Source organism: Polychytrium aggregatum (genome assembly GCF_025602895.1).
Source record: "Polychytrium aggregatum strain JEL109 chromosome Unknown BJ171scaffold_14, whole genome shotgun sequence".
NCBI lineage: Eukaryota > Fungi > Chytridiomycota > Chytridiomycetes > Polychytriales > Polychytrium > Polychytrium aggregatum.
The window spans coordinates 183602-208514 of NW_026516216.1; the positions used below are offsets into that span (position 1 = coordinate 183602).

The window sequence follows — 24913 nt, forward strand, 5'->3', positions numbered from 1 at the left end:
ACGCTGCTTGGATGGAGCAAGCTGCTCCGCCGGTCATGTCATGAGGGCCTATTCACATCGACAGAGAGTGGATGCGGGGTGGTGCGAACGATGCGATCGAGTGGCAACGAGAGAAGATGAAAAAGCACAGAGCCATCCTAACCTTTCCATCGAAGCGGAAATGTCGATGAAGCCACCTACCGGCGTTCGTCCTTGAGCGCTTCCACAGGTAGCCCGAGTAGGTGTTGCTGTGGTCCATCTGCTGAGACGCGAGGCGCTTGCGTCCCTCTGGATGCAGAGTATAGCTCTCATATGGAAAGTCGTCCTTGGGAGGGACGGCGGCTGTTGTCTGGGGAGGAGGATGGGGCAGGGTCGACTGGCGGCTGTTTGGGGCCGGTGCTGGAGTGACTCGAGGCATCACACTACTCGACGCAAGATTCCCCTTCATAAGCAGGGTGTTGGGAATCATTCGGGAGTGAGAATGGGGAAGATTCAAATGCCAGATGGAGCCGAGGGGGGGGGATATGAAGTGGTTGAATCTATAGAGTGATTGCCTGCAGTGCGGAAGATAAGCAGCGAAAGCAAATGGAATGAGACAAAATGAGTGTGGGATGATGGCGAGGAGCACGGCCAGAAGAGATCCGTGATGCCGACGGAAGTGGCTATCAAAAGGAGTCGCCCAAGTCGCATTGTCGACCGGGCGATGTCTCTGCCCAATGCGACTGGTTGAGAAACGTATTCACAGAGGCAAGTGTGCACAAATCGAATGGACACGTTGTCTTGATGGCCGATCGAATGTTAACACAATGGCCCTTCACTGGACACAAGGCGGCCGCTGTCGCCAATGGGACCCACAGATATCATCGACGATATGCGGAGCCCGGCTGATTGGGTGCGGGATGCGATTGTGAACCTGATTCGACCGCCATGGGGATGGATTGCTTCTCGTGGCCGAAACCAAGCAGTGACAGAGTCAAAATGCCCACTGAGGACAAACGCACATGTGGCCATCCAGCTCGAGATGTCTTGGAGCCATCGGATGGGCCCGAATGATGCTGGTCTTGTTGTTCCAAGCCATCCGAAACCACGCTCACAGACAGGGTGGAAACAAAGTAGTGCTGTATTGAACTGATACATCAGGGAAACTGGGAAGCGATATCACAAGACATAGGGTTGCCCAAGCTTGGGGCGCAGGGTCACTCTGTTCGTGGCCAGAGAATATGGCAACGCACACCGCATGCCGCAGTCAAAACGAGCCGTACAGACATCGGCGGAGTGGTGGAACGATTGCAGGAATACCAGCTGAGCACTCCCGCAAGCGTGGAGAGCCGAGGTGGATGCAGGCGAGTTGACACCAGGTCATCTAGAAGGCAAAGACGGCGGCGGCCAGGGAGACAGCACCGGCAAACAGGCTGAAGGTCAGGGTCGAGGCCGAGGACTTGGGGCTGGGGCTGGGGCTGGCGGCAGTGATGGCGGCGATGGGAGTGTTGGGGCACTGGGACTTGAAGCTGCTGGTGGTGTTGGCATCGTTCAAGACATAGACGGCATTGGCAGAGCAACTGGTGGGTGGGCAACGTGGTTAGCATGGACTCGTGGGGCAAACTAGATAACGCACTCGGAGTGCGTGCGCAATCATAATCATGCGGTGAGAGCTTACGCTGAGCAAGTGGCGTTGGTGTTGTTGGCAACGGCGGCATTGATGAGGTAGATGCCGCAGAGCTGGCCAGAGGAGGGGTCCTTGGCACAGAGAGGGTCCTTGGTGGGATCGGCGATGAGGGCGCCAATGTTGGAGGGGATGGACACGGACTGGCCGCACTGGAAACCGCCATGGTGGTTGGAGGGGTGTCAAGGGATCGGATCGGTCAGCGAACCGAACAGCAGTCGGAGGAGGAGCAAGATGTCGAGAGCAAGGCGAACGAGAGCAGCCAAGCCACACAGATAAGGGCCGATACGTACAGCAGCGACGAGCTTGGGCAGCTCGGTACCGATGGCAGTGTAGCAGCCCGAGTCGGTGCAGATTTCGTTGGTCAGGGTGGTGGCCAGAGCAATGGCAGCAGTGGCGTTGGAGATGCTCATGAGATCGGCAAGGTTGAGCTTGCAAGCCTGTGGACGGACAAGGCCGAGAAGAGCGTCAGAGTGCAAGATGAGAGCCGGGTCGACTGCTACACGAGAGCATTGATCAAGGGCAAAGGCAGCCGTGGCGACCGCAGCGGAGCACTTACGGGCAGGATGGTGGTGGCGGCGCTGGTGAGCTCGGTCTGGCACTGGGTGGTGATGTTGGGAATGCTGATGGGCAGCTGGGCGCTGACGGCAGCGACGGTGAGGGCAGCAACGGCGAGAGTGGTGGGCTTCATGGTGCAAAGATGGACGGAAGTGAGCGGAGGATGAGTGCGAGAAAAGTACAGAGTGCGAGAAGGTGCAAAACGGTGCAGAGCAGTGAAGTCGAGGCGGAGCGGGGGCGAAGAGCGGTTTAAATAGGCCGGCCAGCGGCATTGTTTCCGCCAAGCGCGCCATGGGCGGTGCGAGAAGGCGGTGCGAGAAGGCGGTGCAAGGGCGGCCGGCGACGAATCGGGAACGGGCCTTTGCGGTCGACAGAGGGAAGGAGACCCTGCAGATCGACCAGTTAAGGATCTGTTGGCATTCAACAGCAACCTCTATAGATGCTCTATAGACAGTCTATAAGTCCTCGATCGGCCCTCGATAGCAGAGCTGATTTGCGTGCCGCCCACAGAGCAACCCATGCCGTCCAGTCTAATTATGGCCGTTTGTATCCGCTTGTGCGGCCCTGCTGACGGCGGTGCGGCCCCAGGCGGCCCCAGGCGGCCACAGTCACAAACAGACCCCGGCCGCGTGCTGTTTGCGGGCTCGAAATAGTCCTGCTGCCTTCAGCGGCCCGTACCAACCTTCCCGGCATACCAACATCCGCTTGCACCGTCAACCATCGACATCCCCGCCATCCACACAACCCGGTCCGAGACCGTCATTGTCTGCAAACGCCACGCAGCCAGACGACCCCACAGCCCGCACGTTGTGTCCACACCCGAGCCAACCGATCGATCGCCCGTGCGCTTGTGCACCAGAGCTGCGCAAGTCCCCATCCAGCCACGGTCCGAGAACGGCCACGAGAACGGCCCAATCCGCAGCTTCTGGAAAGCCATGATCGGCCGGCGGGATCGTTTGCGGCATGCATGTTCGCCAGACTCTCTTGGAAATGTCCCCCGCTTCTCCCGAGAAAGGGACAGGCGCCCCTCCCTCCTGATTGGCGCCGGCCGTCGGCGGAGCTTGGGCGTCAGGGTCTGTTTGGCGAAAGCCTCGTCAGGGTCGAAACAGGGCCGGAGCTGACAACCAAAGACAAACCGCCAACCGCAAAACAGGAGCGACCAATGTTGTTGCGTCGTGCAGAGGACGCAGTCAAGGGCAGTCCCGACGGAGGCGATGCAGCAGGATGCAACAGCATGCAACAGGATGCAACAGGATGCAGCCGCCCATCGTCTCGGCTGCTTCACCCCTTCGGCACACTCCCGGTGCTGTGCTCACGGCCGAGACAGTGAATGAATGAATGGATGAATAAGTGAATGGATGGATGAATCAATGTATTCAGGAAAAGCAATTGGCGCTGCCCTTCGACAGCCAAGGCTGCGGGGTTTCATTCGCTGCGCCCAAGAACTGGATCAGAGCCGGCTTTCGGCCTTAGTACACCTCGAGAATGTAGCGGTCCTGCTCCTTGAGCTCCTCGAGCAGCTCGTTAGCACGCTCCACCGTGGTTCCGGCGGCAGTGAAGGCGCCAACAAGAGCGTCCTTGACATCAGGGACGGGCCAGGTCGGGCCGCAGAGGTAGAAGGCGCCCTCGTCCTTGAGGATGTACTTGGCCAGCAGGTCGGCGTCCTCGGCAATCTTGTGCTGGATGTAGATCTTCTTCTTCTGGTCGCGAGAAAAGGCCAGCTGCAGGCGCGAGAGCACGCCATCGGCATGGTAGGCCTCGAGCTCCTCGCCGTACAGATACTCGTTGGCCCGGTTGCGCGAGCCAAAGTAGAGCACCATCGGGCCGACCTCCATGCCCTGCGACTTCCAGTAGAAGCGCTCCTCGATGAAGGCGCGGAAGGGCGCCATGCCAGTGCCCAGACCCGACATGATCACAGGGGCCGTGAGCGACTTGGGCAGCTTCATCACAGAGGGCTTGATCGTAACGGTCAGGGCCTGGCCCACCTTGAGCGAGTTAAGATAGCGGGTGCACTGGCCGACGCGGGTCTTGCCCGTGGACGAGCGCCAGTCGACAAGCACGACCAGCAGATGCACACTGTCGGGATGCATGTTCTGCGAGGACGAAATCGAATAGTGGCGGGGCTTGATCGCCGGCACCAACTTGACCAAATCCTCGATCGACGGATGCGCCGACGGGAAGCGCTCGAGGATGTCGGCAAAGGTCACCGTCTCCTCCTCGGTCAGGCGCTTGAGCTCGTCAGCACCGTCGGCGCTGGCGATTGTGTTCAGGTGCTCGCGTTCCTTGATGTCGGTCGCAAACTCGGCCAGCGACGAATAGAACTTCTTGCCGGGCTTGCCAAAGATGTCGAGCACCTGCGTCAGGATCTGCTCAACGGTGCGCACCTCGGTCGACGGCTTGCCGCTCTCGTCCACGCGCTCGGTCACGACAATCTCGCGCGGGTCGAGGCCGTAGAACTTGATGAAGGTCTTGACGTCCTCATCGCTGTTGTGGCCGTGCACACCGAGCGCCTCGCCAATCTCGTAGCGGAGGCCGGTGCCCGTGGTGTCCATCTCGATGTGGAAGACGTTGCGGTCGTACTCGACAGGGGTCAGGCGGCGGTTCTCGGTGACCTTGACCAGGAAGGCGTTGTCGACGTCAGGACGCAGCTTCTTGTCGGTCTTGTACGCCTCGCGGAAGAGCAGCGACCAGGCAGCGCGATGAGAGGGCACGACACGGGTGATCTGCTCGCGCTCTTCGCTGGGAGCGCTGGTCTTGGGCAGGGCAAGCGAGCCTTGAACCGAGGTCAGGAGGGTGGCATCCAGAGTAGCGGAGGCCCAGTGGGCGGGAACGTGGATGTGCGTGATCGAGTCGAGGGCCTGGTGAACGGCTGCGATCTTGGTCTGAACGATCGAGGCATGCGTCTCGGTCTTGCGGACGATGGCAAAGATGTGCTCCAGAGCGTGCTGGGTGTCCACGGCGGGCGCAAGCTTGTAAAAGACGGCCGCGAGGATCAGGTTGACATACTCGGTGGACTTGCCGAGGTACAGAGTAAACTTCTTGGCATACTTCTGGGCATCGACGACATGGACCTTGAGCTGCTTACGGGCAATCTCGGCACGGACAGAGTCGGAGAGCTCCTTCTCGAGCTCGGCGGCGGTGGCAGCAGCGGAGTTGATCACCACGGTGGCCCCGGTCTTGGCTGCAACGATGGGGTTGTAGCGCTCGACGGCAGCAACGTCGTGAATGGCCACATAGTCGGCCGCCTGGACACGGTGCGAGTTGACGGCCGTGTGGGTCTTGCTGTAGCGGAGCGAGGTGCTCGAGAGCGGCTCGATCTGGACGTCGTCGCGGGCGGTGTGGCTCTGGACCGTTCCGAAGGATTCAGAGGCAATGTACTGTGCAACCGCCTGGGCGACCTTGGCAGTACCCTGCTCCTGGGCATCCCAGAACACGGCCTGGTGGACGCCGTCGGCAACAGCGCTCTTTTGGACGTCGGCGGCAGACAGCTCGATAATGCGAGGAGCCCGACGCGAGCTGGAGAGCTTGGCCAGGAAAGCAGAAACAGCGGCGGGATGGAAGTGCTCGACTCCGGCCTGGAAGTGAGCCTTGCTGATGGCGGGAATGGCAGAGGTCCAGTGACCGCTGTAGAACGAGCCGGTGACATCGAGGTACAGAGGGCCATGGGTGCCGGCAGCAGTGGCCTGTTCGACGACGACGATACGCTTGGCAGTCTTGGGAATGGCGGCGACAAAGTGCTCAGCGGACCAGGGACGCAGCAGGCGGATCTTGAGCACACCGACCTTGCTGCCGTGTTGGCGGGCGTGTTCGACGGCGGTTTCGACAACGTTGCTGGCGGGGCCGAGCGTGACGATGACCGACTCGGCATCATGGGCGCCAACATACTCAAAGAGCTTGTACTCGTGACCAAAGAACTTGGCCAGCTCGTGCATGACCTCCTGGACAACCTCGGGGAAGCGCTCGACGGGAGGAACGGCAGCATGGCGGTGGGCAATGGCACGGGTCAGGCTGGAGAGCTCGTGGTAAGGAGCAACAAAGGTCTTGGCGGTTTCCTTGGCAACTCGAGCGCCGTCAAAGAAGTGCAGGACGGGTTGGTGAGCGACCGAGGAGGCAAGGTGGGCAACGAGCGAGAGATCGTGCGCCTCCTGGACGCTGGACGAACCGATGAAGGCAAATCCGGTGTAGGAAGCCGCAAGAACATCCGAATAGTCGCTGACCACGCCAAGATCGCTGGTGATGGCCTGCGAACCAACGTGGAAGACCACGGCCTTGCGCTCGGCAGCGATGCCGTACATGGCCGGAATCATGAGTGGAAGAGCCTCCGAGGACGTGACGGTGGTGACGGCCGCACCGGCGGCAAGGGCACCATGCACGGCCGTGGCAGCGCCCTCGCGGGTGCTGAGAGCGAGGTTTTTGTGGGACTTGTGGAAGGCGTTCGGGGTCGAATCCTTGGCCAGGGATTCCAGGGGCTGGCCCAGGTATCCCTCGGGGGCAACCTTGTAGACGAACGACAGATCCGAGAGACCGTATGCAACGTGAGCGACAGCCTCCTCGCCGCTGAGCAGAGTCTCAATGCCGTGGTGCTTGGGAAGGGGAGCAGGCTTGGCATCATCGAGACTGATGGCCGGGGCAATGATGGGGCTGGCGGTAGCATCGGTGCTGGGGCTAGAGGGCTCGCTGTGGCTGCGAGGGACAAACTGGGCCGCGATCTTGTCGTCGAGGAGATGGGCACCCTCACCGATAATGATGGCCGCAGGGAGGGTCAGGGCCTTGTTTTTGAGGGCAACCACGATGCTGCCAATGCTGGCCTTGAGAGGGCGGTGGGCGCCACGCTCGACAAGAGTCAGAGGCAGGTTGTCGGTGAAGTAGTGGCGGCGCAGGTCAGAGACGAGCTCGACAATGGACGAGGCAGTGAGGAAGAACACGAACGTCTTTTGAGCAACGTAGGCGGGCAGCTGCGAGCCCCGGCCGGCATAGGTGCAGGTGATGACAGCCTTCTGGGGGCCAAAGGCAGGGATGGTGAGGGGCTGAGTGCCCGTGTAGGCGGATCGGATGGCGACAGGGACCGACTCGACCTTGGTCTCGGTCTTGGCCTCGACCTTGGTCTCCGGGATGGCTTCGGCAGCAAATCCAGGGACAATCTCGGCGGCAATGCCAATCTTCTCGGCGTAGGCAGCCTCCTTTGGGTCCAGATAGAAGCCGCTCTTGAGCACAACAACGTCCTTGCCGGTCTTGATGGCAGGGGCAGCAGTGGACGAGAGCTGCTCCTCGACCTCGGCCAGCTTGGCCGCGGTAGGGACCAGAACGAGCTCACCGGCCACGAGAGCGAGGACCTCACGAGAAACAGTGTCATCTGCAAGGACGACGTCGGCGTGAACGATGGCATGGTAGGCGGCCGTGGTCAAACCAGAGACCGAGCCGCTGCCAGCAGCAACAAACTTGAGGGAGCCGGCGCGGACCTGGAAGGGGGCAGCTTGTTCGCGGCCCGCCAGGTAGATCTGGACGAGCTGGTCAATCTCGCCGTTGGTGAGCTCGGCGAGTTTCTGCAGGGGCCAGGCCTCCGAGAGCTTGTTAATGAAGGCCAAGCGGCGAGACGCCGACTTGTCAGAGGGATCGGCGGCACGGAGCTTCTGGCGAAGGACACCCAGACGCTGGATAGCCAAGCCGGAGCCTTCGGGCAGGGTAGCAGCGATGTGCTTGCGCAGGCGCGTGGCAATCTTGGGGCCGTTGCCATTGGTGGAAACGGCAATCTGAAGGGCGTGGTCGCGGTAAGTCGACGTCAGCCAAAAGTCGGACAGATCCGGCTGGTCGGCAATGTTGACGGGAATCCGGCCCATGCGGCAGAGCGCGGCAATGTGCTTGGCGAGCGAGGCGTCCTCGCTGGCAACAAAGACCATGGACTTGTCGTGCAGATCTCGCTGCTCGAACTCGCGGTCGTAGTAGGTAACCTCTCGACGGTCGATGTGGCCGATCAGGGCGGGCGAGAGCGAGGTCTTGGGGGCGACCACATGGACCTGGGCGTCGGCCTCGAGTGCAAAAAAGACACGCGAGGCAGCAGCGTCGCTTCCGCCGACAACCAGGATGTGGCGGCTGGCGATGGACCAGGCAACAATGAGCGAGGCGCCGCCACGAGGTACGGGGGACTGCTGAGCGATAGAACCCATGCTGTTGGAGACGCAGAAGTTGGTCAGCGATACGATACGGATGGCGGCGAGGTGTCCAATTCAGAGAAAGCTGACGGCGTAGGCAATGGGACATCATGCTGAAACGACCACGAAGCTGGACTGCCACGCCATCCATGGGCAACGGCGGGGAAACGAAAGTGCCACCCGATGGACGCAGGTCAAGCCAAGCACGACCGGCTGAGGATCGAAGTAGCTAACAGCAATGGGAGCAGCTATATGTGGATCTCATGCGACCAGCACCGCCGATCGACAGGTGGAATGGGAACAGGCACTTACGTTATGATACTGTGTGAACTACGTACGAGTTATACGACTCAGGTGGTAAGAGTACAGTTAGGCAGCGTGGTTCTGTTCGGCAAGTTCCAGGGTAACCAAGCAAATGTCAGTTACAAGACTATCGGATTTGCGAGGGTCGTTGCACCGAGATGCAACCGAGCAACAGCCCGGTCTGGGTGTCGATGGATTTCCAGGAATCACTGGGACAGACTGGTGGCGATACTCACATGATGCTGCGCAAGAGCCAGGAGAGGTGGAGTCCAGAACCAAGGCCAGATGCAATTGCGTCAAGACGTCCGGTGAGACGGCGACTCTGACGATCGGCTGGGAGATGGCCGTGGTGGGAACCTGCTGCGGCAATGCGGGTCGCCGCCAGGGCTTTTATTCTGGGGGGAGGACGGCAGAGTTTTTTTCCTTGGAGCGCAGATCTGATTTGAGGCCTTGTGCGTAACGGCGATAGCGGCGTTTGTCATCGTCTCGCTCGGTGCTCTCGCGTAGGGACCGAGGAGCCTTAGCGGCGTGCTGCGTGCGCACAGCGAAAATGGTCTCGGCGAGAGCAGTGCCAGGATGGCGAGAACCTCTGCCGTTATTAATGAACACTCGTCAAGCCGCGGCACCGTCGGCTGAATGGCGACATCGCAAGCCAATCACAAAGGCGGACAGGGGCGATGGTGCCATCGCCAGCCAAGCACCTTGCGAGGACATCACCAGCCAATCACAGGGCTCCTGGATCCTATCTTGGGAATCCCGCCGTTCTTGGGGGCGCTAAGTTTCTGTGGGTATACGACAAGCCTCAGCGTGGCCGCAATGTCAGCCGAGCAGCCACGTGTCGGGGGCAGGCTCCGAGCGGATCGAGCCAATCCTGCGAGTCAAATGGCTGGCCGTGGGAAAGCGCAGCCCTGGTCCGTTGAACATCGGGATGCTTCTGCGATGCATGACGGGCATCTGTGGGGGACAGAGACCTTGAGGGGTTGATGTGGAGCGATCGACCGCAGTCCAGAGATGAGCCTGCGCGTCGGCTGCGGACGCCAGCCGAAGGCGGTCGCGGCGAAAGAGGTTGCCGTGCTGGTGAATGGTTCCGAGTCGAAACGCTGGCACGACGGAAGTGCCTCGAAGGCACTCAAGCGATGAGACCACTCAATGTCAGATGACCGATTGGGAACAGGATCACAAACGATTCACTGAAAAAACGAGACGCATGCACTCTCAGTGGACAAAGATGAGCTAACTCTCAAGTAGGAAGCACCGAAAGAGCGATGAATCAAGTATGCAGTGCACCGATGTCTCCTGAGAGAAATACAGGTCGGTGGCAACATTGCACAGTCACAGAAGAACGGGACTAATGCAAGGGTTCGGTCAATCACAATGATCGGAATACTGGAGCGAATGTGCCCTGAAGAGAATGAGCAAATAGAAGAATGAGTGCATGAGGGAAAATTGAATAAAGACACAAAAGTGACAACAAAAATGATTGAAGAACCGAAGGCAGAACCAAACAGCTACTGCACAAAGTGATGCAAGGGAATTAATGAATGCGCCGCGTGAATGAGAGGGGGAAGTGAATTGAAATATCAGAATCGATACGGAGAGGACAACACAGAACCCATTGGATGAAGCGGCAGAAGGGAAGCTTATGAGCACGGGAGAGCTTCAAACGACGAGTGTGAGGAAGCATGAGGCTCAATGAAACATCACAGAGTTTGACCAGGGCAATAGACACATCCAAGACCAGAACGAGATGATGGAGATCGGAAGGACAAGCTTGATGGGGGGGGGGAAGTATTGGCGGCCAGTCCGGATGCGAGACAGCGAAGCACTGCATTGTGGACGGGGTGGCGAGTGGAGCGATGGAGCGATGGAGCCAGAGGGATGCACAGCAGCGCCGGGCCGACAAACACATCCAAGAACGAGAAACAGAAACACCAAAGAAACAGCGAGCACCGCCCAGACCCAGGGAAGACCGGCGGAAGATTCGACAGAGAGCCCAATGAGACAGGACGAGGCAAAATAGGAAAAATTGCTGGCGCCCGATAGGGGACTCGAACCCCTAGCCTTGAGATTAAAAGTCTCACGCTCTACCATTGAGCTAACCGGGCTCAAAGCTCGAGCTCTGTTGTTGAGACCACGAACTCACAGGACCCTCCCGGGATTGAACCGGGGACCTATCGATCTGCAGTCGATTGCTCTACCGCTGAGCTAAAGGTCCTTGCGAGCTCTTTCATTTTTGTGCATATATCAACAGTACATTTGATCATATCTCCCGGTTTCGTTGCACTCCCGCCTTGGCCACCCGCCCCAGCCCCCGCACATTGCACCGCTGCAGCCCGCACATTGTACCACCGCTGCCCGCTCGACCCTTGCTTTTGATCATGCTCTCATATATATTAACAACTCATATTTTCACCAACCCAATGTCTTTGTCTCAAGCGCCCCTCCCCCTCTTTGGCATCCCATAGTGCGCATCCACCGCCTGAGAAATATGGTATTCCTATCGTTGCCATGCGATCAGCACCACCAATATACTCTTCAAGGCCAATTCTCTCGTATGATATGAAATTTCCATTCGGTAGACCCACCTACTCGAAATTGACCATGATGATGTACAGGCCGTGATGAACCGGCGTAGACGCCGCATCGTCTGCATCTATCGGTGATCCACCGATGATCCGCCAGCAATTCACCAATGATCCCCCATCTGCACACATCCCCTGCTGGTTCCAACATACAAAGAGACATGATCTCGCTCACAGCGGGCTCACAGCGGGCTCACAGCGGGCTCACAGCGGGCTCACAGCGGGCTCACAGCGGGCTCAACAAGAAGCCCATTCACACTCTTCCGCCCCCTCCCCAGAATATGTGTCTATCCCACTTCCAGTCCCAGCGGCCGGCCTTGCCCCTCCATCCCCTCCTTGTCCACTAATCTCGTCCGTCTCAACCCGTGTTCACCCACGTTCGTCCATGTTCGCCCATGTTCGCCCATGTTCGCCCATGTTCGCCGTTGTCCTGCTCGGTACATGGATTCGTGTGTGGACATCGAACCATCGTGCGTGATTTGCGAAAATACAAAGAAAATTCATCAAGCAGAGTGTCCGCTGGGCGGAAACCCGGGCAATTTCGGTCATTGGAAGCCATGCCCAAGTCTGGTACGATTCAAGAGGATCTATGTGCCGATTAAATGCAGATCGTAGGGGCCAACTACGCGCCAATCGTACACTTGTGACCATGATCAAGCTCGATGAAGTATAACAATGAATCGTCGAGGTATATTCATCGCCGATGGTGCAAAAATGATGCTAATAACAATGATAATAACCATAATTGCTCGGCTCAGTAGCGCATATTTCCAAATCGGCAAGATCAAAGACATAGCATCCTCATTTGATACACATTTGCGCGCTCGAGGACTGCTCTAGCCAGCTATCCCTGATACCATTGCCTAAACGCGCCTATCGCAGTTTCAAACAGCTTGCTTATAGGCTGCGCCATTATTGTTATTATAAACATGAGTCGCCCTGGAACTTTCGGATACAAATACTCGGATACAAATACTCGGATACAGATACTCGGATACAAATACTCGGATACCCGGACAGTCATGAAGTCAAAAGCAGTCCTATTAATCGTATTCGCCCTGTCGGTCTTGTCGGTTCTGTCGGCTCTGTCATTCTTGTCGATTCTTGACGGTTCTGTAGGCTCTGTCAATCTTATCGATTCTGTTGGCTCTGTCGGCTCCGTCAGTTCTGCCGCATGACAAAGCCGACTTTCCAGCTGCAAGAGTATGGTATATATTCTCCCTTCGGCGCATTCTTTGGTGCGTTGACGGATTGGCTTGGGACAAGACTCTGCCAGAGGACATCGCTCCGATGGATCAATCACCAACCATCGAAGCACCAAACCTTATGAGCCGTGTCTGGAAGGTTTTCTTGTACATTTTACCATGGTAGTTATGGAGGCGGATGTAGGCTGCCATCGGATCCAAACTCTGTGATACATGATCGGTGGAGTCTGCGTCCCCCGCCAGAAAGATGGCGCGCCACAAATACCGATCCACAAACACCTATCTACAATGCAAAGCTACCTAGAGAGGAAAGCACTAGCTGCAGCAGAGATTGCGATAAATGAATGAATCAATGCCTACGACGACTTATTACGCCGAAGCATCCCTTGTATAAAGCCTACGCTCGCCGTGTCTTTGTCGGTGCACCTCTTGGACCAACTTCCCTTAATGCATGATATAATTCGGATACATCTGAAACCTACAATTTCACACCTCGCGCTGATTGCCGCGACTAAAATCAAAGATCTCCGCCATATTTCTTACGACTCTTTGATCCATTAGAGTATTGGCATTTCCAATCAAGGTTGCAATTTAGAGGCAAGTAAATGGGAGATGGCTCCAAGCAACAACGGGACTGACTGCTACTGAACAGATATATACTTCATTTTATCCGCGGCGCTTTAATTCGAGTAGCAAGACCGTCATGGATGATCAATGTCTTGAATCAATCTTGGCCATGACTGGAGCTCAGCCAGCCAAGGGCGTGGAACCTCACTCACTTGATGTAGCAAGGATGGAACTGGCTAGCAGGTCGGAAAAAACCAAAGTTCAAAGACGATTTTCCCAAACATACGAAATGGCAGTGCCCCATTTTTATCAGTTTAGCTGGATTGATGAATGGACAGCAATACGATTTAGGACAGCATATTTTTGCCACACTCGATCCATTGATGCAATACAAAACGGCGAACACATCTATAGGGCTAAAATTACGGCATTCATACGAGTATCAAGTATTTATGAAGCCATTTCAGGTACTCTGTAGAAATTTTATCGATTGGTTGATGGTCCACAGTGCTCGGAACGAAACGGGACAGTGTGTCCCTGAGCGTCCCTCAGTGATCCGTAGACCCCAGTGGACGGGCCATGAGATTGCGCTCCAGTCCTAATTGGTAATTCGGCGGTTTGTTGGTTTCGGGAGCATCACCTTGAATACACTCGGTTAATCTGCTGTGGCGATGATCGACTAGAATGTTGCAACACGGGAGTAGAGTTGCTTGTGTTCAACCATCTGGACAACTCCGGTATTTTTTGACATCAAGATAGTCGGGTGACGAGTCGCTCCGCCTCCAGTCTCCTTGGATACGCTGTTTGGCCATGACGAGCGATGAGTAGGTGTGTATTCTGCTCCTCCTCGCCCAAAGAACAACACATACACATACAAAAGTAACAGATCTGACTCAAAAGCAAAGCCCCGTTTCGTTTTGGGCGCGATGCAAATGAATCCGTGAAATGTAGCATGTGGCGGGTGATACGCATGGGATAGAGCTGCGGTAATGATTTTAAAATGTTCTGGCTGGCAAAAACCAACACCCAGTGCTAGATCCCGCCAGAGGCGCTAAGGCAAAGTCCTGATAGAGGCCCACACATTGACTGATGGCAGGTGGTGAACTGACCAATAGGAAATGAAATGTTTATATATGCATAAAGAATATACAGACTCCATAAGGACCTTTAGCTCAGCGGTAGAGCAATCGACTGCAGATCGATAGGTCCCCGGTTCAATCCCGGGAGGGTCCTGTGAGTTCGTGGTCTCAACTACAGAGCTCGAGCTTTGAGCCCGGTTAGCTCAATGGTAGAGCGTGAGACTTTTAATCTCAAGGCTAGGGGTTCGAGTCCCCTATCGGGCGCAATTTATTGCGTCCGATGTGTATTTTGCCGGTCGTTCTCAGTCCATCTGCTGAGCTTCAACTCCATAACCATATTCTGATTGTGGCATCTCCGAGGTTGTCTAGGACATCACTCACATTCTTTTTCCCAAATTTCGGTTTGGAAAACCTACACTTCTATGTCTCATACAGTTGAATATTTCACACTACTTCGCCCCGATCAGCGCGCCAAGGACATACACCGTATCCAAGACGCAGGCTAGCTTGGGATAAACTCGTGTTCACAGATCGAAATTAATTCGATAGCCCGTTTGCCTGATATTCCCATAACAGGTGATACGCTATCATGCATATTATCCCTCCCGTCTCCCTCCCATTAGCAGCTATTACAGCTAGTCGACGACATGTGCGGTACCGACTGATGGCTGGTTTGCTATTAACCGAAAAATAATTCGAGCGAACCTCACAAACTGGTTGATGTGACTATTCGTATATAGCTTCACGAATTTTGCAAGGCCAAACAGGGTATTCTTTCGAATACAGGTCTCTCATTCGCTGATATTTCACTGTGCCAACCCCTCGCCCTCTAATTTGTCACTCTCCTATCGATCGCTTGCTACAATCAGCCATATATCTATAAATCGCGGAGATGCAAGAGAAAGAAGCAATATGGCCAAGGCGGTCAAATTTTCCAAGCAAGAGCCAATAATTTAGCACACCAATGCAGCCTTTCATCAACCCCCGTTACAAACGCCAAGCCACCCTGCCCAGAACCCAAGTCACACGTCTCTTGCTCGCCTCACACTTGTAACCTCGGCTTTCCAAGGTCCCGTCTCCCTTGCTCTTGGCTATCTTGTTCACACTAACATACTCCCCACGGCGACTAGAGGCCCTAAGCCGCCCCTCTCCCGCCAGAGCATCCTCAACCCCCTCCTTATCATGGGGGAGCGATTATATGTCCAACCAAGAGGGACCCAAGAATGAATGAATGAATAGTGCTATTTGATGGCGGCACAACGATTAACCAGTAACCGAAAATCGTGGTCGCACCAGAAGCCAAAGCAATGACGAGGACAGGATGCCAAAAAAATGAGTAAAGAAAAATCTCCCAAACAGGGAATCGAACCCTGGTCGCCCGCGTGACAGGCGGGAGTACTAGCCACTATACTATTTGGGATACTGTAATCACAACTGCTGGTCCTGCGACGCTCCCGAATCCAGACCCCAGTCCGGATATCCGAGAACAGCCGCAGAGGCCACCATCGTGTCTGCTTCTACTCGGGATCGAACCGAGGACCTTCTCCGTGTAAAGGAGACGTCCATTCCACTGGACTATAGAAGCCCGTTGTTTGGCCGTTCGGCGTTTTCTGACATCATGAAAATAGCCTTTCATCACAATGGTCTAGTCAATAGGTGGGTCATTACGACTCTGCCTTAGCGTCCTTTTTGGGCTCTGGCACTGCGTGTTGGCTTTTGCCAACCGGGACACCACAATGCTCTAGTTTATACCGCCTTGCTTTCGTCCCTGCTTCTGCCCCCCCCCATTTTGCTATTCAGGGCCTGCTTCTCGAATCTTCCCAATTCCTCGATCGATTGCAACTGCAAATCCATACTTTCAGCTATTGTTGCGATCCTGGCTCCCATCTACCATCCCAGTATGACGCATCATCTTGGGTGGGTCTATTCTGGAACCACGTCTCTGGATATTCAGGGAACAGTGGCAGCCATCGAACTCGTCCAAATCACTCAGTGGACCGCATGTCTGTCGGAGCCTCCCTCCCTCCCTCTTTGTCCACCCATCTCGCTCTCACCCTTGAAGATGTCGGTGGCAGGAGATCCAGTGCAAGTACGTCTGCTATCAAGTCGGCTTCTTGATTCCTATCTGCGTCGCCGTTTATTCGTTGGCGTGCTCGTTTTTGTCGTACATCAATTGGCTCCCAGATCATGCATTCACATATGAAACCATCCTTTCAGATTCTCGCCAAGTCACGATTCTTTTCAGCAATCCCCTTTCAGGCCATCGCAAATCCGTTCCATATCGATAACTAGGCTGATATCGACCAGTGCCAAGATGGTTGTCTCGTTTGCCCACTGCTCCTCGTGTTACAATAAATGGAAGCGTCCATCCCTCTCGTCCAAGACCAGTCGTGAAGGATTGTGTCTTGTCGCCATTGAGAATCGTCTATAATTGAGGCGTATTCCTCCAGGCGGCGTCGCAAGTACATTTGAGGAACAACAGCTCGAGGCCTTAGGACTTCCCGGTCCACTTTATCTGATTCTGATCATCCGCCCTCGTCATGGTTTCGAAGCCGAGGGCATACTTCATCACAAGTCACTGGCAGCGAAACGCACCACTCGCTCTTTTTCTCCTCCATATCCTTCTGATAGTCCACCACCATTCCCGTCGCTCTCCCCATGCTCCCCCTCAACATGCCAAATCTCTCTCCCTTCGTGTGCCGTTGGTTCTCGCATCACCATTGTCGCCGCGGAATCGTCGCCCACAATGTCCTCGTTATGAGCAGCTTGGGAAAATTGATTTATTCATTATTCATTATGAACTTTCGAACTCTCCGCCTCTTTTCCCACCTCACGTCCATCCATTTTGAAGATCATTTCTGCTTAATTTGTTCAATGCTGCTATTTTGCCCTCCATATCATTCACTAGAATATTGCGGATGCGGGTGCATTAGTTGCCCCAGGCGGACGTAAGGCTGGAGAGGAGCTCGCCATTGTAGTCCTCAGAGAGCTCCCAGAACATGGTGCCACTGTAGCCGTTGGACTTGAGCCAGGCGGTCTTGGCAGCAATCGAGGTAGTGTCATCGTAGGAGATGAAGCGAGTACCGTCGGTGATGGTGGGGCTCTGGGCAAAGTTCCACCAGGTGCGGGTCCAGCTGGAGCCAGCGGTGGTGGGAGTGGTGAGGACACCCTGGGAGCGGAGGTTCAAGTACATCCAGACACCAGAGACATAGGAGCTGCCGCAAGGATCGGTCCAGAGAGCATCGAGCTGATCACCCTGGATGGGAGGGCAAGCAGTGGGGTTGGTGGCACTCTGACCGGCCTGGTTGCAGGGCTGGAAGAGACCGTTGTTGACGGTGGCTTCAGAGGCAGTGATACCCCACGAGCGACCGTAGAAGGCAACACCACCAACAAGCTGGTTCTTGGCAACACCGTTGGCAGTGTAGTTGTTCATGGCAGTGGCAATCGAGAACTGAACGTTTCCGAACTGGAGGTTGCCGGCAGGGCGCTGGGGGTCGCTGGCACCAGGGAGCTGAAGAGGAGAGTTGAAGTCGGTGTAGGGGACCCAGGAACCGTAGAAATCGTAGGTCATGACCTGGAAGTAGCTAAGGTACTTGGCGTACTGGGTCAGGTAGTTGACGCCGTTGACGTAGTAACGCGAGGGCTCAGCAGAAGCGGCAATCGAGAGAATACGGCTGGGGCCAAGAGCCTGGCGAAGCGCAGCCAGGAGGTTGACAAAGTTGGCAGCATCGTTGGCGTTGACGTGGTTGCAGGGAAGACCGCCACCTCCGGGGTACTCCCAGTCGAGATCGAGACCATCGATCCAGAACTGGTCGAGGAAGGCAACGACCTGGGTGGCAAAGTTGTTGATGGCAGTGGAGCTGGCAGCAACATCCGAGAAGGTGCCAGAGAGCGACCAGCCACCAACCGAGATGACAGTGCGGAGGTTGGGGTTGGCAGCGCGGGCAGCCATGAAGTTGGCAATGCCCTTGTTCTGACCACTGTAGGGGTCAATGGTCCAAGGAGCAGTGGCGCTGCTTCCACCGAAATCGGCCCAGGGATCGTAACTGTAGAGGGTACCATCGGACTTGACACCGAAGAAGGCGTAGTTCAGGACATTGACCTTGGAGACATTGATCACATTGGGGTTGTTCTGGGAACGGGTGTAGAGACCCCAGTCGGGCCAGTAGCCGACAACACCGACGTTGCCGCCGCCATAGTTCGGGGCGGGACGGGGAGTGAAAGTCGGGATGGTGGAAACATCACAGGGACCGAGATCAGCCCAGGTGCCACTGGTACCATTGGGAGTGGTGCCCTTGTTGGCGTAGTAGTTGGCCTGGTAGAGATGGCCGTTGTAGGTGACTCTGGCCCCCTGCAAATAATCGATGGTTGGATCCCAAAGGGTAGTGCAGGGCTGGAGGGTGCCGGTGGGGGAGGCAGAAGTGGTGGTGGTGGTCTTAGAGGGTGTGGTAGTAGTAGTAGTAGTGGTGGTGGTGGTAGTGGTTGTCTTGGAAGGGGAGGTGGTTGTCGAGCTGCTGGTGGTGGTGAGGCTGCTCTTGGTAGTAGAGGACTTGGTGGTTGAAGACTTGGTAGTGGTAGTGGTAGTTGTGGTGGTTGTGGTGGTAGTAACACCCTTGCCGGGGAAGTCGCAGTACTGGGCACAGATATAGATATAGTCAGATCACCATTCTTTCCATCGAACAAAGCTCCATCATGAACATGGGGCGAGGACTTACCACACTGGCGCCGTTCTGGTAGCAGGCTGTGCCGGCACCGCAGCTCATCGTAATGAGTCCACCATCTGCGCAAGGTAGAGTATTAGATATGGTTTGAAACACAACACCGTTGCCAGCCACGAGCAATTCGCGAAAACATGGCGCTGCGCCGGGAACAGCCAGAGGAAGTGTGCGTAAGGGAGCTGAAACATACTGAGGCAGATGGTGTACGAGGCCGAGACACCAGGGCTAACACAAGTGTATGCCGAGCCAGTGCAAGACTGAGCCAGGGCGCTCGAGGCGAGGAGGGCAAGGCCCGCAATACGAGGAATCATAGAAGAGGAGGGGAAGAGGCGAGAGGCAGATGCCGGTGTTGGAGAGCGGACACTGGTCAAGAAGCAGACCGAGGCTCGCTTTTTTATGTCGCGGGTGGGCTGCAAGCCAGCGACAGGACGGAAACGACTGGGGACTGCCCAAGCAGACGACGGCGGACAGACACGGCACATGACGCTCCCCATCGAGGTGGGGTCTGCAATGCCCGGCTCGGGTGACGGCGACACAGCCGTCGGTCGCTGCGCGGTTCGCGAACCCCATCGCGCATCTCGGGGCGGTTGTGGTGAGTCCTGGCGGATTGGCCGCGCACAAGCGGCGTGACCAGGTCCCATGCCCAGGACTGAGCGAGCGGGCTGGCACGGGTTGCTTCGACCAGCTGCCGATCGGGAGAACGTTGTGGTCATTCGACAGACCGCGTCACATCGAACGATGCGCGCTGGGGGGATTCATCCACCCGACCGACGCTGCAGCCGCGTGGGAAGCGAGGGAAAACGGCAAAGGCACGAGACCCGGTCGCGGCATCGCAATCGAGGCCCTTGCGCGGTGGCTCAGACCGGGGTGGGTCGGGCAACCCGCCAGCAATGCTCCCCTGCTCATCACACGATCGCATGGTCAGCAGCAGCAGAGCACCCTCAGTCAACGGGATATCCAGCTAATCTCACCGGCGCAGTTGCTTGGCGGCCACGCCCAGACATGTGATGTGCCCAGGCAAGGTCGGGATGGGGACGGCGGCCATGGCGACGGCGTAGGCAGTCGCGTGAGTTGCTCTGCGAAGCAGACCTGTGTCTGGACCGAGGACGAGCGGGGGCAAGCTGCTCTGTCGGAGCCATAGTGACAGGAGAGATACCGACGCGATCGATACGGGAAACTCAGTATGTCGGGATGAAGGCCGAAAGCCAAAGTGCAACTGAGCTATGTGTTATGTCGGGCTACAAGGAGAGTGATGACGATTCCTTTCCCGCCGTCAAACAACGTTCGTTGTGCGGTCGCTGCCTTGTTCCCGAGGCATTCGGCCTGAAGCGTCTCCCAACATCTTGAGGCAAGGCATAGCCGTTGATTCAAGCAGCTCGTTGCCTTCATTGATTCGATACACACTCGCCAATCCACCGCGACCACACCCTCAACTAGTGGATGTTGGTCTCGAGGGGGCATATGAACACCACGCCAGAGATCAAGGTGAGGCGGCGGACCGATTCTTCAATACGGCGACCACCAGCATCGATATTTGGGTGCTGAAGGAACCCAGATGATAGGACCTCGAGACCGATCCCATCCGGCTACCTTGATGGCTTGTCAAACACTCAATGAGCTTCAAACGCACTCAGACGAATATGATCGACCGGGATTGCTGAAAAGAATCGTGACTTGGCGAGAATCTGAAAGGATGGTTTCATATGTGAATGCATGATCTGGGAGCCAATTGATGTACGACAAAAACGAGCACGCCAACGAATAAACGGCGACGCAGATAGGAATCAAGAAGCCGACTTGATAGCAGACGTACTTGCACTGGATCTCCTGCCACCGACATCTTCAAGGGTGAGAGCGAGATGGGTGGACAAAGAGGGAGGGAGGGAGGCTCCGACAGACATGCGGTCCACTGAGTGATTTGGACGAGTTCGATGGCTGCCACTGTTCCCTGAATATCCAGAGACGTGGTTCCAGAATAGACCCACCCAAGATGATGCGTCATACTGGGATGGTAGATGGGAGCCAGGATCGCAACAATAGCTGAAAGTATGGATTTGCAGTTGCAATCGATCGAGGAATTGGGAAGATTCGAGAAGCAGGCCCTGAATAGCAAAATGGGGGGGGGCAGAAGCAGGGACGAAAGCAAGGCGGTATAAACTAGAGCATTGTGGTGTCCCGGTTGGCAAAAGCCAACACGCAGTGCCAGAGCCCAAAAAGGACGCTAAGGCAGAGTCGTAATGACCCACCTATTGACTAGACCATTGTGATGAAAGGCTATTTTCATGATGTCAGAAAACGCCGAACGGCCAAACAACGGGCTTCTATAGTCCAGTGGAATGGACGTCTCCTTTACACGGAGAAGGTCCTCGGTTCGATCCCGAGTAGAAGCAGACACGATGGTGGCCTCTGCGGCTGTTCTCGGATATCCGGACTGGGGTCTGGATTCGGGAGCGTCGCAGGACCAGCAGTTGTGATTACAGTATCCCAAATAGTATAGTGGCTAGTACTCCCGCCTGTCACGCGGGCGACCAGGGTTCGATTCCCTGTTTGGGAGATTTTTCTTTACTCATTTTTTTGGCATCCTGTCCTCGTCATTGCTTTGGCTTCTGGTGCGACCACGATTTTCGGTTACTGGTTAATCGTTGTGCCGCCATCAAATAGCACTATTCATTCATTCATTCTTGGGTCCCTCTTGGTTGGACATATAATCGCTCCCCCATGATAAGGAGGGGGTTGAGGATGCTCTGGCGGGAGAGGGGCGGCTTAGGGCCTCTAGTCGCCGTGGGGAGTATGTTAGTGTGAACAAGATAGCCAAGAGCAAGGGAGACGGGACCTTGGAAAGCCGAGGTTACAAGTGTGAGGCGAGCAAGAGACGTGTGACTTGGGTTCTGGGCAGGGTGGCTTGGCGTTTGTAACGGGGGTTGATGAAAGGCTGCATTGGTGTGCTAAATTATTGGCTCTTGCTTGGAAAATTTGACCGCCTTGGCCATATTGCTTCTTTCTCTTGCATCTCCGCGATTTATAGATATATGGCTGATTGTAGCAAGCGATCGATAGGAGAGTGACAAATTAGAGGGCGAGGGGTTGGCACAGTGAAATATCAGCGAATGAGAGACCTGTATTCGAAAGAATACCCTGTTTGGCCTTGCAAAATTCGTGAAGCTATATACGAATAGTCACATCAACCAGTTTGTGAGGTTCGCTCGAATTATTTTTCGGTTAATAGCAAACCAGCCATCAGTCGGTACCGCACATGTCGTCGACTAGCTGTAATAGCTGCTAATGGGAGGGAGACGGGAGGGATAATATGCATGATAGCGTATCACCTGTTATGGGAATATCAGGCAAACGGGCTATCGAATTAATTTCGATCTGTGAACACGAGTTTATCCCAAGCTAGCCTGCGTCTTGGATACGGTGTATGTCCTTGGCGCGCTGATCGGGGCGAAGTAGTGTGAAATATTCAACTGTATGAGACATAGAAGTGTAGGTTTTCCAAACCGAAATTTGGGAAAAAGAATGTGAGTGATGTCCTAGACAACCTCGGAGATGCCACAATCAGAATATGGTTATGGAGTTGAAGCTCAGCAGATGGACTGAGAACGACCGGCAAAATACACATCGGACGCAATAAATTGCGCCCGATAGGGGACTCGAACCCCTAGCCTTGAGATTAAAAGTCTCACGCTCTACCATTGAGCTAACCGGGCTCAAAGCTCGAGCTCTGTAGTTGAGACCACGAACTCACAGGACCCTCCCGGGATTGAACCGGGGACCTATCGATCTGCAGTCGATTGCTCTACCGCTGAGCTAAAGGTCCTTATGGAGTCTGTATATTCTTTATGCATATATAAACATTTCATTTCCTATTGGTCAGTTCACCACCTGCCATCAGTCAATGTGTGGGCCTCTATCAGGACTTTGCCTTAGCGCCTCTGGCGGGATCTAGCACTGGGTGTTGGTTTTTGCCAGCCAGAACATTTTAAAATCATTACCGCAGCTCTATCCCATGCGTATCACCCGCCACATGCTACATTTCACGGATTCATTTGCATCGCGCCCAAAACGAAACGGGGCTTTGCTTTTGAGTCAGATCTGTTACTTTTGTATGTGTATGTGTTGTTCTTTGGGCGAGGAGGAGCAGAATACACACCTACTCATCGCTCGTCATGGCCAAACAGCGTATCCAAGGAGACTGGAGGCGGAGCGACTCGTCACCCGACTATCTTGATGTCAAAAAATACCGGAGTTGTCCAGATGGTTGAACACAAGCAACTCTACTCCCGTGTTGCAACATTCTAGTCGATCATCGCCACAGCAGATTAACCGAGTGTATTCAAGGTGATGCTCCCGAAACCAACAAACCGCCGAATTACCAATTAGGACTGGAGCGCAATCTCATGGCCCGTCCACTGGGGTCTACGGATCACTGAGGGACGCTCAGGGACACACTGTCCCGTTTCGTTCCGAGCACTGTGGACCATCAACCAATCGATAAAATTTCTACAGAGTACCTGAAATGGCTTCATAAATACTTGATACTCGTATGAATGCCGTAATTTTAGCCCTATAGATGTGTTCGCCGTTTTGTATTGCATCAATGGATCGAGTGTGGCAAAAATATGCTGTCCTAAATCGTATTGCTGTCCATTCATCAATCCAGCTAAACTGATAAAAATGGGGCACTGCCATTTCGTATGTTTGGGAAAATCGTCTTTGAACTTTGGTTTTTTCCGACCTGCTAGCCAGTTCCATCCTTGCTACATCAAGTGAGTGAGGTTCCACGCCCTTGGCTGGCTGAGCTCCAGTCATGGCCAAGATTGATTCAAGACATTGATCATCCATGACGGTCTTGCTACTCGAATTAAAGCGCCGCGGATAAAATGAAGTATATATCTGTTCAGTAGCAGTCAGTCCCGTTGTTGCTTGGAGCCATCTCCCATTTACTTGCCTCTAAATTGCAACCTTGATTGGAAATGCCAATACTCTAATGGATCAAAGAGTCGTAAGAAATATGGCGGAGATCTTTGATTTTAGTCGCGGCAATCAGCGCGAGGTGTGAAATTGTAGGTTTCAGATGTATCCGAATTATATCATGCATTAAGGGAAGTTGGTCCAAGAGGTGCACCGACAAAGACACGGCGAGCGTAGGCTTTATACAAGGGATGCTTCGGCGTAATAAGTCGTCGTAGGCATTGATTCATTCATTTATCGCAATCTCTGCTGCAGCTAGTGCTTTCCTCTCTAGGTAGCTTTGCATTGTAGATAGGTGTTTGTGGATCGGTATTTGTGGCGCGCCATCTTTCTGGCGGGGGACGCAGACTCCACCGATCATGTATCACAGAGTTTGGATCCGATGGCAGCCTACATCCGCCTCCATAACTACCATGGTAAAATGTACAAGAAAACCTTCCAGACACGGCTCATAAGGTTTGGTGCTTCGATGGTTGGTGATTGATCCATCGGAGCGATGTCCTCTGGCAGAGTCTTGTCCCAAGCCAATCCGTCAACGCACCAAAGAATGCGCCGAAGGGAGAATATATACCATACTCTTGCAGCTGGAAAGTCGGCTTTGTCATGCGGCAGAACTGACGGAGCCGACAGAGCCAACAGAATCGATAAGATTGACAGAGCCTACAGAACCGTCAAGAATCGACAAGAATGACAGAGCCGACAGAACCGACAAGACCGACAGGGCGAATACGATTAATAGGACTGCTTTTGACTTCATGACTGTCCGGGTATCCGAGTATTTGTATCCGAGTATCTGTATCCGAGTATTTGTATCCGAGTATTTGTATCCGAAAGTTCCAGGGCGACTCATGTTTATAATAACAATAATGGCGCAGCCTATAAGCAAGCTGTTTGAAACTGCGATAGGCGCGTTTAGGCAATGGTATCAGGGATAGCTGGCTAGAGCAGTCCTCGAGCGCGCAAATGTGTATCAAATGAGGATGCTATGTCTTTGATCTTGCCGATTTGGAAATATGCGCTACTGAGCCGAGCAATTATGGTTATTATCATTGTTATTAGCATCATTTTTGCACCATCGGCGATGAATATACCTCGACGATTCATTGTTATACTTCATCGAGCTTGATCATGGTCAC

The 24913-nt window shown here is 54.8% G+C and overlaps 5 protein-coding genes and 10 non-coding genes across 15 annotated transcripts; 4 read left to right on the forward strand and 11 right to left on the reverse strand.

Annotated features, from left to right (window-relative positions):
• Nucleotides 1-1076: 1076 nt before the first annotated feature.
• Nucleotides 1077-2409, reverse strand: BJ171DRAFT_500644 (uncharacterized protein). Its single transcript, XM_053110579.1, has 4 exons — nucleotides 2202-2409; nucleotides 1936-2082; nucleotides 1637-1794; nucleotides 1077-1538 (listed from the first exon to the last, which is right to left on the reverse strand). Exons 1-4 carry the CDS (start codon nucleotides 2331-2333, stop codon nucleotides 1343-1345), a joined length of 633 nt encoding a protein of 210 aa, XP_052967581.1. The 5' UTR covers nucleotides 2334-2409; the 3' UTR covers nucleotides 1077-1342.
• Nucleotides 2410-3669: 1260 nt separating this feature from the next.
• Nucleotides 3670-6765, reverse strand: BJ171DRAFT_422965 (uncharacterized protein; the record flags this gene model as incomplete). Its single annotated transcript, XM_053107574.1, has 1 exon — nucleotides 3670-6765. A coding segment is annotated over one exon (3096 nt), but the record flags the coding sequence as incomplete, so codon positions are not given.
• A 918-nt stretch (nucleotides 6766-7683) lies between these two features.
• BJ171DRAFT_423080 (putative siroheme synthase Met8) lies at nucleotides 7684-8364 on the reverse strand (the record flags this gene model as incomplete). The annotated part of the gene is made up of 1 exon (XM_053107579.1): nucleotides 7684-8364. A coding segment is annotated over one exon (681 nt), but the record flags the coding sequence as incomplete, so codon positions are not given.
• A 2321-nt stretch (nucleotides 8365-10685) lies between these two features.
• BJ171DRAFT_t122 lies at nucleotides 10686-10757 on the reverse strand. Its single transcript has one exon. It is a non-coding gene; the product is annotated as a tRNA-Lys (tRNA).
• A 38-nt stretch (nucleotides 10758-10795) lies between these two features.
• BJ171DRAFT_t121 lies at nucleotides 10796-10867 on the reverse strand. The gene has a single exon. It is a non-coding gene; the product is annotated as a tRNA-Cys (tRNA).
• A 983-nt stretch (nucleotides 10868-11850) lies between these two features.
• On the reverse strand, nucleotides 11851-12973 carry BJ171DRAFT_567290 (uncharacterized protein; the record flags this gene model as incomplete). The annotated part of the gene is made up of 3 exons (XM_053113462.1): nucleotides 11851-12337; nucleotides 12558-12718; nucleotides 12932-12973. The coding sequence occupies 3 exons, from the start codon at nucleotides 12971-12973 to the stop codon at nucleotides 12079-12081; spliced, it is 462 nt and encodes a 153-aa protein (XP_052967584.1). The 3' UTR covers nucleotides 11851-12078.
• Nucleotides 12974-14167: 1194 nt separating this feature from the next.
• BJ171DRAFT_t108 lies at nucleotides 14168-14239 on the forward strand. Its single transcript has one exon. It is a non-coding gene; the product is annotated as a tRNA-Cys (tRNA).
• Nucleotides 14240-14277: 38 nt separating this feature from the next.
• Nucleotides 14278-14349, forward strand: BJ171DRAFT_t109. The gene has a single exon. It is a non-coding gene; the product is annotated as a tRNA-Lys (tRNA).
• A 1084-nt stretch (nucleotides 14350-15433) lies between these two features.
• BJ171DRAFT_t120 lies at nucleotides 15434-15505 on the reverse strand. Its single transcript has one exon. It is a non-coding gene; the product is annotated as a tRNA-Asp (tRNA).
• Nucleotides 15506-15597: 92 nt separating this feature from the next.
• BJ171DRAFT_t119 lies at nucleotides 15598-15670 on the reverse strand. Its single transcript has one exon. It is a non-coding gene; the product is annotated as a tRNA-Val (tRNA).
• Nucleotides 15671-17014: 1344 nt separating this feature from the next.
• On the reverse strand, nucleotides 17015-19114 carry BJ171DRAFT_567291 (glycosyl hydrolases family 18-domain-containing protein; the record flags this gene model as incomplete). The annotated part of the gene is made up of 3 exons (XM_053113463.1): nucleotides 17015-18718; nucleotides 18801-18865; nucleotides 18994-19114. The coding sequence occupies 3 exons, from the start codon at nucleotides 19112-19114 to the stop codon at nucleotides 17015-17017; spliced, it is 1890 nt and encodes a 629-aa protein (XP_052967585.1).
• Nucleotides 19115-21120: 2006 nt separating this feature from the next.
• Nucleotides 21121-21193, forward strand: BJ171DRAFT_t110. The gene has a single exon. It is a non-coding gene; the product is annotated as a tRNA-Val (tRNA).
• A 92-nt stretch (nucleotides 21194-21285) lies between these two features.
• Nucleotides 21286-21357, forward strand: BJ171DRAFT_t111. Its single transcript has one exon. It is a non-coding gene; the product is annotated as a tRNA-Asp (tRNA).
• A 1084-nt stretch (nucleotides 21358-22441) lies between these two features.
• BJ171DRAFT_t118 lies at nucleotides 22442-22513 on the reverse strand. The gene has a single exon. It is a non-coding gene; the product is annotated as a tRNA-Lys (tRNA).
• Nucleotides 22514-22551: 38 nt separating this feature from the next.
• BJ171DRAFT_t117 lies at nucleotides 22552-22623 on the reverse strand. Its single transcript has one exon. It is a non-coding gene; the product is annotated as a tRNA-Cys (tRNA).
• Nucleotides 22624-24913: the final 2290 nt, after the last annotated feature.